Source organism: Lactuca serriola, chromosome 4 (genome assembly GCF_051521515.1).
Source record: "Lactuca serriola cultivar US96UC23 chromosome 4, Lser_US96UC23_V15, whole genome shotgun sequence".
NCBI lineage: Eukaryota > Viridiplantae > Streptophyta > Magnoliopsida > Asterales > Asteraceae > Lactuca > Lactuca serriola.
This window is the reverse complement of record NC_136411.1, coordinates 144,049,182-144,065,608: the sequence shown is the minus strand read 5'-3', so window position 1 is coordinate 144,065,608 and position 16,427 is coordinate 144,049,182. Positions and strand designations below refer to the sequence as shown.

Here is a 16,427-nt window from a genome sequence, read left to right as displayed (position 1 = left end):
AGTAGCAGTAGGGGTTATTGCAGCATGTACAGCCACAATTTGCTGCTTTTTGGCAGCTCGCTGCTTCTTCTTGTCATCCCAGAACTTCCGCTTGGAGTCAGCGGGTTTGGAGGGTTCTGAGACGGTTTGAGTTGTTGTTGCTGTTGGGGATTGGATTCCATGGTCGATGAGTCGCTGTGCTAGCCGCTTGGCACTGTCGAAAGTAGTAGGGTTTGATGATAGAACATTTCCTTGGTACGGAGGCACCAGCCCCCATATGTACCTTTCGATCTTTTTCCCTTCAGTGGGAACCATATTGGGGCAGAGAGCCACCAGTTCACTGAACCTGGCAGTATAAGCGACTATGTTGGAGCCCTTCATGATTAGGCCCCACAGTTCTTGCTCCAATTTCTGGATTTCGCCTCTCGGGAAATACTCCTCAATCATGAGGTCTTTCATTGTTTCCCAGCCCATGTAGTTGGCTACAACGAGAGTTAGAGCTTTAACGTGGCCGTTCCACACGTTAGGGCTTTTCCTTCAAAGGTGCACGCGGCATATTTGACTTTGCACGCAGCAGGGTATGAACAAATTTCGAAGACTGATTCCGTCTTCTCGAACCATTGCGAGAGGGCAATGACTCCACCGGTTCCATAAAAGGACTTCGGCTTATAGTTGGTGAAATCCTTGTAGGAGCATTCTTTCGTACGCACATGGATCTCAGCATGAGTGGATTCAACAAGGGTTCCACCTTGGCTATTGTTAGTTGAGTGGTATTGGGCCATGGCAGTTGCCACTGCCGCAGCTACTGCAGCATTTAGAGCAGCGGTATCGATGACCGGAGGAGGAGGAGGTGTAGGGTTATTCCGGGGAGATTTGCGAGGAGGCATCTTTCAGCTATAAGTTTATAAAGACAGATACAATGGTAAGAATCAATTGTAAGCAAGTTGAGAGTGGCACATGGACTAAGTAGCCATAGTCCAACAGTTGAATGAGTGTACGAATTGAAGTCATAATAGGGAAGAATAGTAGGAAAATGTAAGTATAACGATTTTCTCACAGATTAGCTAGCTGTCAATATTACTGGTATTATTGATGTAATGTGTTCAGGGGAAAAATCGACCTAACAGTAGGTCTTACATCATACCATACGGAAAAGTTTGACAGTTAGTAGATTCCTAGTTAGCGTACTGAGAGTTAGGAATATTTTACAGACAAACGTTACCAAAAGCCCGGATACTAAAGGCTATTCCTTAATCAAAAGACAAAGATGTACTAGACATCTTCTAACGACGATGGGAACTCCTAGGGCGAATCCTCATATCTGCCAGTTGGTGAACCACTTCTCGGAGGTGTCGTTCGTGAGCTCTTTGGCGAACTCGAAGTTCTGCGATTTCGGTGGTCAATTGATGTCGCAGTGCGTCATTGGATATCCTCGTCCTTTCGAGTGCTTCTTCCAGATGCCAAATGCGGATGGTATTAACGCCTGAGTTGGCATCAATTTCCGTGACTCGGTCGATGGCTGCTCAACCTTGTTCAACGTTTCGAGCAATTCCACGGACCATGACGGGCAGAGCTCTATCCGCAGAACCACCTTCGCTAACGTTGTAAAAGCTTCGGTCCCCAAAGTAAGGTAAGGGTTGACCCTGTTCTTCGCTCCAGCGATTCAAGTTGTTTACCCACAAAGGAGTGGGACCTGGAAATGCTGGTCGGGGATCGTTGTTCGGGGCTTGACCTACTAGCGGTAGGTTGTTGACTTCAGGCTCGGAGTCGGATCCATCAGAAAAGCCTTCTGCGAGGTGATCATCCAAAGGGATTGGATGCTCATCTTCGGGCTCTTCTTCGATCCACCCGACATTGCCTTCATTTGGAAAGTACGGGTCGCCGTGATGGAATCCAACCATTTAAATCTACGCGAGAAGAGAGGTATAAGAATATAGTATACATGTAGCTAGTAGTACAAAATACACCTATAGTATTTTAAGTTTAAGTTCTACTGATCTTCTTGTGGTATTGTTGGTAAGTTTTTAGACTTGTTAACACATCACAACCATTCTAGGGCATATGCTAATCACTCCTCGGACCAGCATAGTTGATCAGGCTATGCCATTCCCAAGACTGACCATACATCCCCGAGCTTACCTGTGATATTTAACAATCGTAATACTTTTGTTCTTGTCGTTGTGACACTGATTTTAGTATGAATGCAGCCTAGTATACTTAATTAAATATTTTAATATTTAATGTATAGACTCCTGGTCAGAGTGCTTTAATCCCTAATGGGTTTATAGTTTAGTATATCTTTTATGGGTTGATATACTTAATTCACTATAAACAATGCTCTGATACCAATCTGTCGCACCCCAAAACCGAGAACGGCGGAAACGTTCTGGGGCGGAGGACGTCATGTAATGTATCACAACACGGTAGTAGTAAACAAGCAAACAACATCATCCATTGCATTAAATATATAATTTTAATACAAGCGTGTTCTGTACAGTTTTAGACACCAAAAATATAATGTAAATCAAAATAATAAGATGAGTCTTGGATGCGCTCCATCTTCTCAAAAGCTGGTCTCGGTACCTGTCTACTGATGACCTGAGAATACAAGTTATTTTGAAAGCGAGTATCAGCATTAAGCTGGTGAGTTCATAAGTATTTTAGTGTCAGTGTTTGTTATCAAAACGTTTGAACATGTCTCAAGTGTAAGTTTGTAAAATGTATGTAAATGTTTGTAAGTGTTTGTAAAAGTTTGAATCTCTTAGAAAAACCTATAATTTCTTTTAAAGTAGCCGTCTACCAAGGCTTAACTGTTTTGTATGTTCGTTTGTTGTAAAAGTGTGTAATTTCCCAAGTGTAACTATCATTAACAAAATATAGCTTGTACATTAATGTTTAAGTGAAATAATCACTAAATGTATGTAATGGGTAAATTAATGTAGTACTGTAGCGTTGTATTATAGGAACTACTGCTGTACTAACTACCTTAAACCGGGTTTATATTAAGGTATTATGTGATTTAATTGCACCATACTATCGACTGGTAACAACAACATAATGAATGGTCGTAACACGGAATGATGTTTGGCACCCGCAGACCTGCAGGTCCGGCTGTAGCTAGCAGCAAGGTGTAGGATAGTCAATCCAGTATAGATCTATACGCAAAATCACGCTCTCCCTCCAAGAGAATTATGGTAACAACTCGGGCCATGACATTTAAGGCATGCTCCGATACAGTGATTCACAATTGTAAACGTATTCATGTATATGTAAGGTAATGTTACTTGTTCTGGTATCGTTGTATATGTTCTCTTCTTAGTATAGTTGTATATGTTCTTCTCTAGTATAGTTGTATATGTTCTCATAGTAATGTAATGTATATGTTCTCATAGTAATGTAATGTATATGACTCATGAATGAACTGACTCATTGATCTAGTAATAGTATAAATGAAATCCTATGTTACCCCGATGGTAACTTACTAATGATGTAACTGAAACGCATGAATAATGAAAGTACTTTTATGTCTATATATGCACATATGATATATAATTAATATTGAAACGACCCTCGGACGGCTACCCGACATCCCACCAGACCACATCCAAATCGAGGAAAAGGAAATAGGGCGGATGGCCTTCCTAAGCCTTTTAAACATTTCTTATATATCTATGCATATATGGACACGCAATTTATAAGAAGTATAATAAAGTTTAAATAAAAGTATTTGATAAGTAAAAGAGTTTGTAAAACATTTTGAAGTAAAACAGATTGATAAACATTTTGAAACAGTGATGAAATCATTGGTTTTCTAGTTATTAATCACATGTGATTGATGTAATAACTATAAGTATTCAACTTGTATTCCCCCCCCCCCCCATAAAAGCATTTAAAACATTTAAAAGTATTTCAAAGGTTAATTAAAGGGGTATGAACTCACCTGTACTGAGTGGTTCTGATGACAATGTTGGATTAGTTGCTAGGTGTCAAGTGGTGACTTGAGTACACGCGCGAATCCTATTTAGCATATATTGGCACATATATGGATTTAGTTAGTGTTATGAACAACTAATTGATGATTTTGGGACCACCTTAGGGACTAGTAAACACTTATTATGAAGTGTTATAATCATATATGATTGTATGAGGGTTTATAAGGCTATACAAGAGGGTGTATGGCCAAAATACACACTACATGTGTGTGTGCGGCCTGGTGTGCGGCCTAGTGTGCTGCCAGCACATGTGTGCGGCCCTGTGTGCGGCCATGTGTGCTGCCAGGTGGTGTGTGCTGCCATGTGTGCGGCCAGATGAAGATCTTGGTGTTCTTGGTGTTCTTGGTACCTTTTATGAAGATCTTCAAGGAGAATGGATGATACTTGAGAGGATTTTCGTGTTCTATGCTTGAAGAAGTGAAGGAAGTGTTCAAGAATGATCTAAGGGTGGCATATATAGGTAGGGTGTGCGGTTGGGAAGGTGTGAGGCTGCAAACAAGAGTGTGTGGCCGCACACTCAAGTGTATGGCCGCACACTCCATGTGTTGGAATGTTTGGCCCGGTTTTGATTCCTACACTTCGAGTTAACCCTTTTTAACACGCCTACCTTGATTAGATCACATTTAAAACGCTTCATTAGACTCTAAAGGGTACTACTATATAGTAAAATAAGTCTAATATTGGAAAGAATTGAAGAGTGCATGCGAGAAGTTTTTCGGGTTGTCACAGAATGATCACAAATGGGGAATTTTCCATTCGAAAAGGAGCTTACGTGGAAGGCCCACAACACAACCTGATTAGTGTTTCTCAATTGGTTGTAGGTACCGGGATAAAAGTATCGTTTGATGATGAGGGATTGAAAATTATCGAAAAGGAGACCAAAATAGTGCTTCTGAATTCCAAGCGAAAAAGCAAGATGTATGCATTAAATCTAAATCCTATCAAAGGAAAGTCGGACATATACCTTCTTACGAAAGCACCTTCGGATGATAATTGGCTTTGGCATCGAAGGCTCTCGCATCTCAACTTCAAAGACATAAAAAAAACTTGTACTTGATGATCATGTGAGAGGACTTCCACTACTGAAGTTTGAGAAGGACATCTTTGTGCTGCCTGCGAAGTTGGAAAGTAGAACAGGAAGAGTCATTCAACAATTATAAACACCAAAGTGATCGAGCCACTTGAGCTTTTACATATAGATCTTTGTGGTCCATCTGCCATCGAGAGCATTAGTTGTTACAAATTTATTTTAGTTATTGATGATGATTTTTCTAGATTTACCTGTATGTATTTTCTTAAACAGATTTTAGAAGCCACTCCTAAGCTCAAGGACTTTATAAAGTGGATCGAGCTTCAACTACGAAAGTTGGTTCGTAACATTCGAAGTGACAATGGTTTGGAGCTAAAAAAATAAAGAGTTTGAAGAATTTCTAACTGAAAAAGGAGTAGCTCACAACCTCTCAGTTCCTTACACTCCTCAACAAAACAGGGTCGTTGAAAGGTGAAATCGGTCTCTGTACGAAGCTGCGAGAACCATGCTATCGTTTGCGAATTTGCCACTTTATTACTGGGCAGAATCTATCAGCACAACCAGCTATACACAAAATCGATCTCTCCTAAACAAAAGATTTTCCATCACCCCTTATGAAGTTCTTAATAAAAGGAAACCCTAATCAAGAAAAAGCTTACCTGAAAAAGCTAACCTATTGATTATTTATAGGGAACATAAAATATTTAACTAAAATATAAAACTAATGCCTTTGAAGAGCTCGATGAAGACTTCTACTATAAAGGCACCGTAGGGAATCATAAAATGATTAACCCTAAAAAAGCTTCCCTAAATAACCAAACATGCCAAATCAATTTCAATATCTCAAAAACTCAACAAAAATGTGATACGTGGTCGTCCGGGTCTCCAGAGCCATCGTGAGGCATCACCCAATTTCCCTTTAAGCCAAACAGAATTGAGGTATTGTTTATTTCATCAGTAAACAAGGACCGAATGTTCAGTCATCCGAACGCTTTATGGTATTCCTTTGCATTTTCTGCCCTCTACAAGACTTTCTTCCCTCGCTCATCACCCGCTCTTTTATCTTCATCTTTTCCCTTATTGTATCTACCGCTAGAACCACTGGATTGATCCGAGTAAGCATATATGTGATCCCAATCCTTCTCACTTCTTTTACTCTTCTGGTTTTCCTTCACTTCACATTGTTTCTTCATTTCTTTGTACCTTTTAAAGGCCTCAAACTCCTCCATCTCCTCGTTTTCATCTTCATGATCCCTCGAATTACCTAATGTGTTGCATTTTTTAACAATAGTAGTCATCTGGGGTGTCTCTACTTGCGCTTCCAAATCTTGGAATCTTGGTATTGGGCTTGCTTCGACAGTTGGGTTATGGGTAGTGTTGTCAGTGGTAACCATTTGTTTCGGTGTCCAACGGATGGAACCACTTGTTGAATATCAGATTTCTAATGTATCGAGAGTAGGATAGCTTCTCGGTTGGTCACATCTCAAATCAATTTGTACCTAAGAAACAAAACAAAACGGAAGGCGTTCACAAGGTAGATGACCCGAGAGAACGCTTTGATGCCAAAGTCAAAACCAAATTGTGGAGATTTTGGAGCGAATTGTGTGAAAAGGGTGAGAGAATCATACACTTTTGTGGTTGATTTGATCTACGTTTATACCTTGTTTGCATGGGGTAATGGCGATAGAGGGAGGTCGAGCAGGTTCCTGTCTCATCGTAATTAATGCGCCTAAGGCCCAAGGTATAAAAGCGGTACTTGGGATGTGTCTAGAGTCTTGTCACTCTACGTGCATGAGCTGTCACAAAACGTTGGTCCATTTCAGACTACTGTATGTAATTTCTCATGGTTCTCTGATCTGAAACCTTTGGATACTTGTTCATGATGTATTTTATCACTTGAGTGGTTCTGTCAAAAGCACACAAATTCGGTCGATATGGTTACATGACACACCAGCTTGAGTGCATCGTCCTTTCATTCGGGCCTGGGCCTCGGCTTTTCCGAGTCCATCATTGCAATGGTGACATACCTCATTAGCCACATTTGCTATTTTGGACCTATTTACTTCATGAATCCTTACAAAATATCAACAGTCATATTGAAATTTGTTTTTCTGTGATTTTACCAGTAATTGAAGAACTAGATGAAGAACAAAATTGTTTAGAAGAGAATATACACATGTCTCCTGAATCGATTGTAGGAGATGAAATATATTATTTAACAATCGATTAGGAATATGCAATCATTGGGTTTTGCTAATTGATAATGAAAAATATGATGTGGCAAATAATAAGATCGTAAATAACTATATCATGAACAAGAAGATTGATTACAAGAATTATTGAAAATATGTATTTTAGTAATTTAGTTATAATCTAGTTTAATGATAATATTTTTAACTTTTGAATATATTAAGTATCATTCAATTAAGTATTTTGATATATATATATATATATATATATATATATATATATATATATATATATATATATATATATATATATATATATATATAGAAAGATATACATGTAATTCGAAGTTTTACAGGAATGTAAACATGATTATGAAAATTTATAAGGATATAGATGAAATTATCCCGTAGGACATATTCATCACTTTTAATTAACTAGTTCCTTGAAGCAACACAAAACAAACAATCTTATATAACATATTTCATTAAATATTGTCCACTACTATGTATAAAATATAATCGATAACATGTATTAGATCATATGAAATATATGTTATCGATTACATTTTATATATTGTGATGCGGATAATATTTAATTAATTATGTTATATATTATTGTTTATTTTGTGTAGTTAATTTAAAGTCATGGATGTGTTATATTTTTTCTGTAAGTTTCTCTTAAAATGCAAATTGTCTATCTGATCATGTTATACTAGTCTCATGCAACGAGCAAGTATGTATGTGTGTATATATATATATATATATATATATATATATATATATATATATATATAGGTTCAAATGTTTCAACAAATATTGTATGCCTCTAACAACCAATCACAATTAAACAAAAATAAATTCAATAATAAATCAGAAAAGGGTATAATTGTAATCTTGGCTACATTTAATTTTGGTAAATATTTAAAACATTTAATGTCCTTTAAATTAGGGGAATTAGTTTGTTAACCCTAAAAAAACTCTCACCATTCATCCTTAAACTGCTTCTTCAATCTTCACCATCGACTCCTTCATGATACCAAGGAGAAGAAACTCAGCATGTCGACCATCATCAATGTGATGCAAAATACAAACATGAACCTTAATGGTGCCGAATTCCAATTCACATTGAGCCCTAAACTCTCTACGGTTTGAGCCATAAACTCTCCACTATCAATCATCAAGTTTCCAGACCCATGACCACGGATAAATTTCTTCTCCAATCAGCCTGTAAGTTTCTTTTTCTTTTAATGTACTTGTTTTTTTATTTAATCGATTTTATGTATTTGGTTTTGGATAAATGATTTTGTGAATGTCATTTCTTCTCCAATCTGTTTGGATGTATTTCTTTGCATTTTATTTGAACCAAGCTGGTAAATTCTTTTAGATTTAGATCTCCCAGTTCTGAAAAATCACTAGTGGAATCGGATATGCATTTTCTTAATTCAAGTTCGGTATAGTTGCATTTGATTTCTGATTATCTCAACATATGTAATTGATTTCTATCGATTTCCCATGATTTCATGAATCTTTCTCCTGCTTCCGGTGTAATTTTTGGTGTTGTGAAGGTGTTTGGTGTTTAATAAAACTTGTTGAAGGTGTTTGACAATATATTTCCAGGTAAAGCTAGGACGAATGGATAATATATAGAACATGTTTGATAGAATGTGTAAGAGATGTTTCAAGCCAAATTCTCGGTAATTAACTAATTCCATATTTAAAATAATGTTTCTAGTAATCTTAGACATAGATTCTGTCATATTCTATGTATTCTGTCATATTCTATGTATTCTGTGTATTCTATGTATTATAAAATATATTCTATGTATTCTGTTATATTCTATGTATTATGCCATATTTTATGAGAATGTATTTTGTCATATAACATGTATCTATCAGAATTACTAGTAACATATATTTTACGTAATATTTATTCTCATAATGAAGAGTCCTTAGCTTTCATATAAGAAACTCAGTATAGAATAACATGTGTGATAAATCATTAAAATTGACTCTTCCTACTCAATTGTTTTCGTTCCAGAGTTGTTTAGGAAATCGAATGGATGAATGTTTGAGTGTGTACATAAAATAGTTGATTATTTGACATTAAAAAGTAAATTGAGTAATTGCATCTAAGTGTATAGTTTTATTCTGATCAAATTTACATACAAAGGTTCAGTATCTATCACATTCTATCAGAATGGTTGTATTCTGTACTTAAGAATAAACTACACTTCTTTATTGTCTAACATATTCTATCAGAATTTATAGTTTTATTCTTTTATAATGCATATAATTTAGAATGCTCATGGTGAATGTATAGAATGTTAGTCTTACATATTCAACTAGGCGAATGTCCGCGCGTTGCGCAGAAGCATCTATATAGTTGAAGTCTTTACAAATATATGTTTTTTTAAATATAACAATAATGTCATTGTTAAATTTGATATAATAATTTGTATACTAAATTGATATAGTATATCGATTATTTTGAATTATATGATAACATATACATCTATTAAAACTGCATAAACTCAACCTTTTGAATGACATCTACCTGCGTGTTAGTCATGAATAAAATTAAATATAATATATGGTTTAATATTATTTATAGATGTTGTTATTGTTAATTCATTTTTAAAATTTATTTGTTTAACATTTTAATTTCTATCAGTGTAATTATTTAAAACATCAAACAATTTTTTTTTATTTTAAAGGTAACAATATAATCATTTATAAAAAGTTATTTTTAACTATTGTTATTGTAAGTTATTTAATCTACTTATTTCAAAACTTTTAACGATTACAAAAATATCTTTAGGAGATATTTTAGTGAATTAATATTACATTTTAGTTTTTGTATTTAACACTACAATTTATCACATTTCACTATTCACAAAATATTCTTTGGGTGTTTTTAAGTGGAACTGAAATTTATATTGAAGTTGATCCTGTAATGTTATATTTAAATTAACAATTTAAGTATTTTGTCCATACTATTCAAAAGCTGTAGCTTTAAACTGATAATGGTTTACATACAACAACATATTAAATCTAATAAATTAAGTATAATATGTTAAAAGTTAAAGACATAACTTTATAAGTAGAAGTAAAAATATTATTTAATATTGAAATTTAGTTTATTTTTTATTACACTTTAGGTTTGATACTTATTTAACCTTATTAACTAATTTATAATCATTATTAGAAAGACACTACAATTTATCACTTTTAACTATTTACAAAATATTTTTTGAGTTGTTTAAGTTGAACTAAATTTTATATTTAAGTTGATCTTGTAAGGTTATATTTAAATTAACAATTTACGTATTTTATACAAATTGATCAAAAGTTGTAGCTTTAAAATGATAATGGTTTACCTACAACATGTTAGGCCTAATAAATTAAGTATAATATGTTAAAAGTTAAAAACAAACTTTATAAGTAGAAGAATATATTTTTTTTAATATTGAAATTTAGTTTATAGATGATTACACTTTAGATTTGATATTTATTTAACCTTATTAACCAACTTATAATAATTATTAGAAAGAAATTGAAAAGTCATGGAAGTTTCAAATGAATGTGGTTCAAGAAAAAATGCAAGCTTTATAAGTATAAATGAAATGATGATAATGATTTCATGGCAGTTGTTCTCATGGAATGCTCAATTTTAAGGAAGTTATTCTCAAAGAATGTGTGAAAGGAACATGATGATCAAGTGCTTAAAGGTTTGATGACGACATGTGGGATGAAGATGAACAATGGTCAATGATATTCACAAAAGAAGCACTGACAGAATAATTTACAATATAATGATAAGACTATACGTTAAAGTATATTCTGGTAGAATATTTAGTTAGAATAATCTACAAATTGTGTTTGTTTTGTTATTAAAGAGTGTTTCATTATTGATAGAATAGTATATTAAGATTTTTATTTTTTAAGAATGTGATGACAAAAATTGAACTTGCATCAAAAAATTTGTTAATCTTAGAAAGTTCATTCAATCAAAAAATATTGTTATTTCGTTTGAAGAATGATATGATCTGATATTCTCATAGAATATAGCATTCTACAAAAATATCATGCTCACAGAATAAATTCGGTTATTATAAAAATACGTTAGAATTAATATTGAATTACTTTAAAAAAATCAGATTTTTAAAAGTAGGAAATTAATTATCTCTAAATTTCCAAAAATTTCCTTTGTTAAAATATAGTTAATTGTTCAAAATACCTTTATGCTGAAATTTGTGTGATTAAATCGATTATTTTTAATTTGTTAATAAATATAAAACCCTTACTTAAATCATCCTAAATGATTGGTTCAGAATCAATTTTAAAGCACACAATACTTAGTAAAAACACAATAACCTCTATATATATATATATATATATATATATATATATATATATATATATATATATATATATATTAAATCTCTGAGAGTTGAAATCCTCATATAATTCCCAAAATAACAACATTTTCTAAAATTTGTTTAATCGGTACATGATTCACTATTCAGTAAGGTCAGTTGCCACCTTATTTGCCTTCTCAACAAGATTCTTAATTGCATCATTTGTTGCAGTTTCTACTTCTTCTTTCTTCTCAACAAGTTTCTCAACAAGATCACTTGCGGTTGTATTTGTATTCTCAACAATTTTCTTAATATCATCATTTGCTGTAGCTGTCAAAGTATCTTTCTTCTCAACAAGTTTCTCAATAACGTCACTTGTGTTTGCACCTATCTCTTCAGCACGTTTCCCAATAGCGTCTGTTGCATCGTTTATTGATGTGTCTTTCTAAATAATAAAAAAGTGTAAACAAATTAGAAAACGAATCTATGATGTACCAATATTATGTCAGTTTGTAAGACTCGGCAGTGAAACATTATAAACTAACATTAGATATGATGTAAGACTCGACTGTGAAACATTATAAACTAACGTTAGATACAGTTGTACTAATATATGTTTACTAACTTTATTTCATAAAGTTTCTAATTCGAGTCTTACTAAGCAAGAGGTCTGAAAGCGGGATGTTCTGAGGCAAGGGAAATCGGTTGTTGCCTGACCCACATGGACTAACTTCGGTGTCGAGAATTTCCCTACCATCTGTAAAGAAAAAAAATGAGTAAGTTAGAGGTTCCAATTTCTAATTAGTTTTGATGATTAAATTATTTGAGTTATATTCAAATGAGTTGATTTAGTCAAATTATATATATATATATATATATATATATATATATATATATATATATATATATATATATATATATATATATATATATATATATGAAAGTTTTTTTGTGAACTCATACATATACTAAACTCGAGAATTTTTTTTTCCGGATAACATTTTTCGAAACAAAAAACTACCTCGACAAGTGGGTATAAAGATATGCATATTTGAACCAAAAAAATGTAATTAAGCCCTTATCAAACCATTATTCTAAATATGTTGCGTCTAAGTTATTGTTGCATCTAAGTTATTTCCATGCTAAAAAAGATTAAACAAACTTTTTCTTTTTGAAAGATGCAATACACATTTAATCAAATTAAATGTGCTTATCGTGACACATTTATAGTTTTCATTCTTTTTATGTTTTTTTGACGTTTTTAAGTTGTTATTCTTTTAAAGGTTGACATTATATTCTTTAGTTGTGTTGTTTTTGAAAAATTTTGATAAAACTACCGTGTATATATATATATATATATATATATATATATATATATATATATATATATATATATATATATATATATATATATATATAGAGAGAGAGAAAAAGAGAACCAATATTCATGTGAGAACCTCAAACTTTTAATCGAGTTAATATTTTTTCGAAACCAACACCACTATTTCAGTGGAAATTGTGTGTTTAAAATATATCTAGGCTAAAAAAAATTGACAAACTTTTCTTTTTGTTGAAATATATATGTATGCATATATCAATGTGCATGTATACAGATCTGAACATGTACATTTATTTGTGTTTTTTTTAAAGTGCACTTTTTTAAGCGCTGCTCTTAATATCTCATGTTTGTGATATTTTTGAAATTTTTTGAAAAAACTAGAAAATATGAAATGTTCATGTATTCATATATACTTTAAAGAAAATCATTATTTTTTTTGTTTAGCCTAGTTATGGACTAAACGTGACATTTGAAGACTTATGGTAGACTTGGTTTCAAAAAATGTTGAGCAGATTAAGAACTCTTTATTACGGTTTTTTTTGGAATATTATTAAGAGACATACATCATTAATGCAAATAATAATGGTTAATAAAACAAGACGTAAATTACAATTTTCGAATGTCAAATTCAAAAGAAAGTCAAAGGCCTGACCTGATTGGTGTTCATGAAAGTCGTCAATCTAACACAAGTCACTGGAACAGCAGCCATTTAGATTTGAGAGGTTAAGGAATGTGTATGTGTGTCTGGGTGAATACTGAAGAAGGAGAAGTTTCGATGGTTGTTTTATGGGGGAATTATGAGATTATTTAATAGGGTGGCTGTTGCAGGGGGTTCACTTTGGCCAATGGGTTAATGCACGTCGATTGGAGGGATGAGTGGTGTACATTGGTGATAGCATGTGGACAATAGAGACTCATTTAAATCATGTCGACGGATGTTAAACTACATAAATGATCCTTGTGGTTTTTGTTGGTTTGCATATTTGGTCCTTAACTCTTTTTCTCTTGGGTAAATTACAAGAATGGTCCCAATATTTTGGGGTAAGCTACGCACTTGATCCCTGAAATCTTTTTTTAACTCGTACGGTCCCTAGCCATTGTATGCGATTTTAAAACCAAGTCAACAAGCTATAGGTTGACAAATAAGATGTTTTGTCCATAATGGTGGGCCAATGACGTTGTCTTACAGTGAAGGTGGTATATGATCGGTGTCTATGTTCTAATTATTTTATGCAACATTTTATTATATCCAAGATACACAAATGCCATTAATTATATTCCACAAATTGCATTTATTATCAGAATTCTCCTTAATACTCAAATGTACATTATTCGGATGCAGATTAATTAGAATGGTGATTGTTGAATTGTCTGACATGCTATCTATGTTTTCCGTCCCTATGCATGTTGATTGTTGACTCTTCTTAAACTTTCTTCATTATCAACAAATCAAATAAAACACTAATTCTCTCATCTCTTTCGCTTTCTGCTGTTTGTAAACGACTGCAAAAAAGCTTCAAAGCTTTTATAGAAGGGAGTCTCCATATATAAAAGTAAAACCCTTTGTTAGTCCCTTCGTCTTTTGTTTTTTTTTTCTAACGATGAATATTCCAACTACCATCGGACACTTTGAACTCTCTTCTTTTGTATATATGTGAATGGAAAAAGACCATAATGTTGGAGATCCGACCAAACCATTGTTAGAGACTTTGATTCCATTATCGATGACTAAAAGTCAAAGTTGTTGGAGATCAAACCATCGTAGATGAATAAATAATTGGCATGGTAGTTGGAGAAATACTAGAACCAGAGCAAGTAACGAATCGATGTCTTTGTAGAAACAACATAGATGAAACAGGTGGCGAGTTGAGTAAGGGCGGGTCTTCCATGTCACACAGTGGCACCGACTACATCAGACTTCCGCGTACGCAGTACAAAAAATTTTGATTTTTTTCTACTATTATACCACTATTATTTTTTTCCCGAGTCACACCTAATCTGAAATTCTATGTCCATCCCTAGGTGAAGGTCCATGCATTGCGCGTTTTAAAATAATATTATTAAAATATTAAAAAAAATATATGTAGTTTAAAATGATCATGTTATTGACATTAACATTTACATAATAACTTCACACTAAGTTTTTATATATAATTTCAACTATTTTGAACAATATTACTCATTGACTTCTAACCGTTGCTTATAAATAAATAAAACTGAATATTATTCTTGATTTAGTGTTCTTTTTTAATAATTATTATGATCGAATAATTTAAATTTTTACTTGTTTGGTTATCTTTTAAGTTCAACGATAAATATAGATATAAAAATTTTATATTACTTTTTTAATATTATTGTTAACTAATTTACAAAATCACTTTGAAAAATATTATGTAACTATAAAAATAGTTTTAAGATATTATTTTAATTAATTTCAAGGTTGATATTTAACACGTTTAAACATTTTAACTATTCAAAAAAATAAACTTTAATCATTTTTAAGTTTATTTGAGATTTTGATTTATGTTTTAAATCAAATACCATATTTACGATAACAAATTACACATACAATTTTGATAATTTAAAGTTTAATATAGACATTGTATTTAACATCATATTCAAATTTGAAAAAGAAATATTACTATATTAATAATTCAAATAATCTACCATTAATATATTAATGATATATTATATATTAATGATATATTTAATAAGTTACACAAGTTGAAAATTTAAAATTCTTGAATTTCAAATCAATATATATTGACAGTGAAAATGATTCAATTTTATATATATATATATATATATATATATATATATATATATATATATATATATATATATATAATAATAATAATAATAATAATAATAATAATAATAATAATAATAACAAATAGTATAAAAATACTATAATTTTAAGAAACATCAAAACGCTAAAACATATATTTTAAAGTTTGTATTTCATAAACATATTAAACACTCATAATCATATAAAAAGAATACATAGAACTTAAAATACGCTTAATATATTTGATACAATAAACGCCATAATAAAATTCTCACTTTTTTATACATCAAAACATATTTCTTCAACTCTTCCTATTTCTTTAACTTTTCGATCACTTCATGCATTATGTTAGTGTAACATTCCAAATTTCGAGACCAAAAATTTTATTTTTGAATTAATATATTATAAAACATTTTACCAAAACACTGTCAATAAAACAACACATTACAAAATCATAATGTTGTGTCTCAACCCATGACATCAAAAGTAATGAAAATCAGAATGCAATCCTAGAAATCCAATGTGGAAACCATGTGTGCGTGTGATGCGCTGCAATACCGTCGGCTCCTTCCCCTTCGACAAAGACGTACCTGAAACCAAAACCAAAAGTGTAAGCACAAAGCTTAGTGAGTTCCCCCATCATACTACATACAATATCATATCATCGGTGTCGTTCAACCGGTAACTGCCATCGGTATCTTTCAACCGATATTTGCCATCGGTATCTTTCAACCGGTAATCGCCATCGGTAT

At 32.2% G+C, this 16,427-nt stretch overlaps 1 protein-coding gene across 1 annotated transcript; it reads right to left on the bottom strand.

Moving 5' to 3' along the window:
- Nucleotides 1-11,634: 11,634 nt before the first annotated feature.
- LOC145102659 (uncharacterized) lies at nt 11,635-13,742 on the bottom strand. The gene is made up of 3 exons (XM_079040114.1): nt 13,540-13,742; nt 12,207-12,305; nt 11,635-11,993 (listed from the first exon to the last, which is right to left on the bottom strand). Exons 1-3 carry the CDS (start codon nt 13,594-13,596, stop codon nt 11,709-11,711), a joined length of 441 nt encoding a protein of 146 aa, XP_078896240.1. The 5' UTR covers nt 13,597-13,742; the 3' UTR covers nt 11,635-11,708.
- Nucleotides 13,743-16,427: the final 2,685 nt, after the last annotated feature.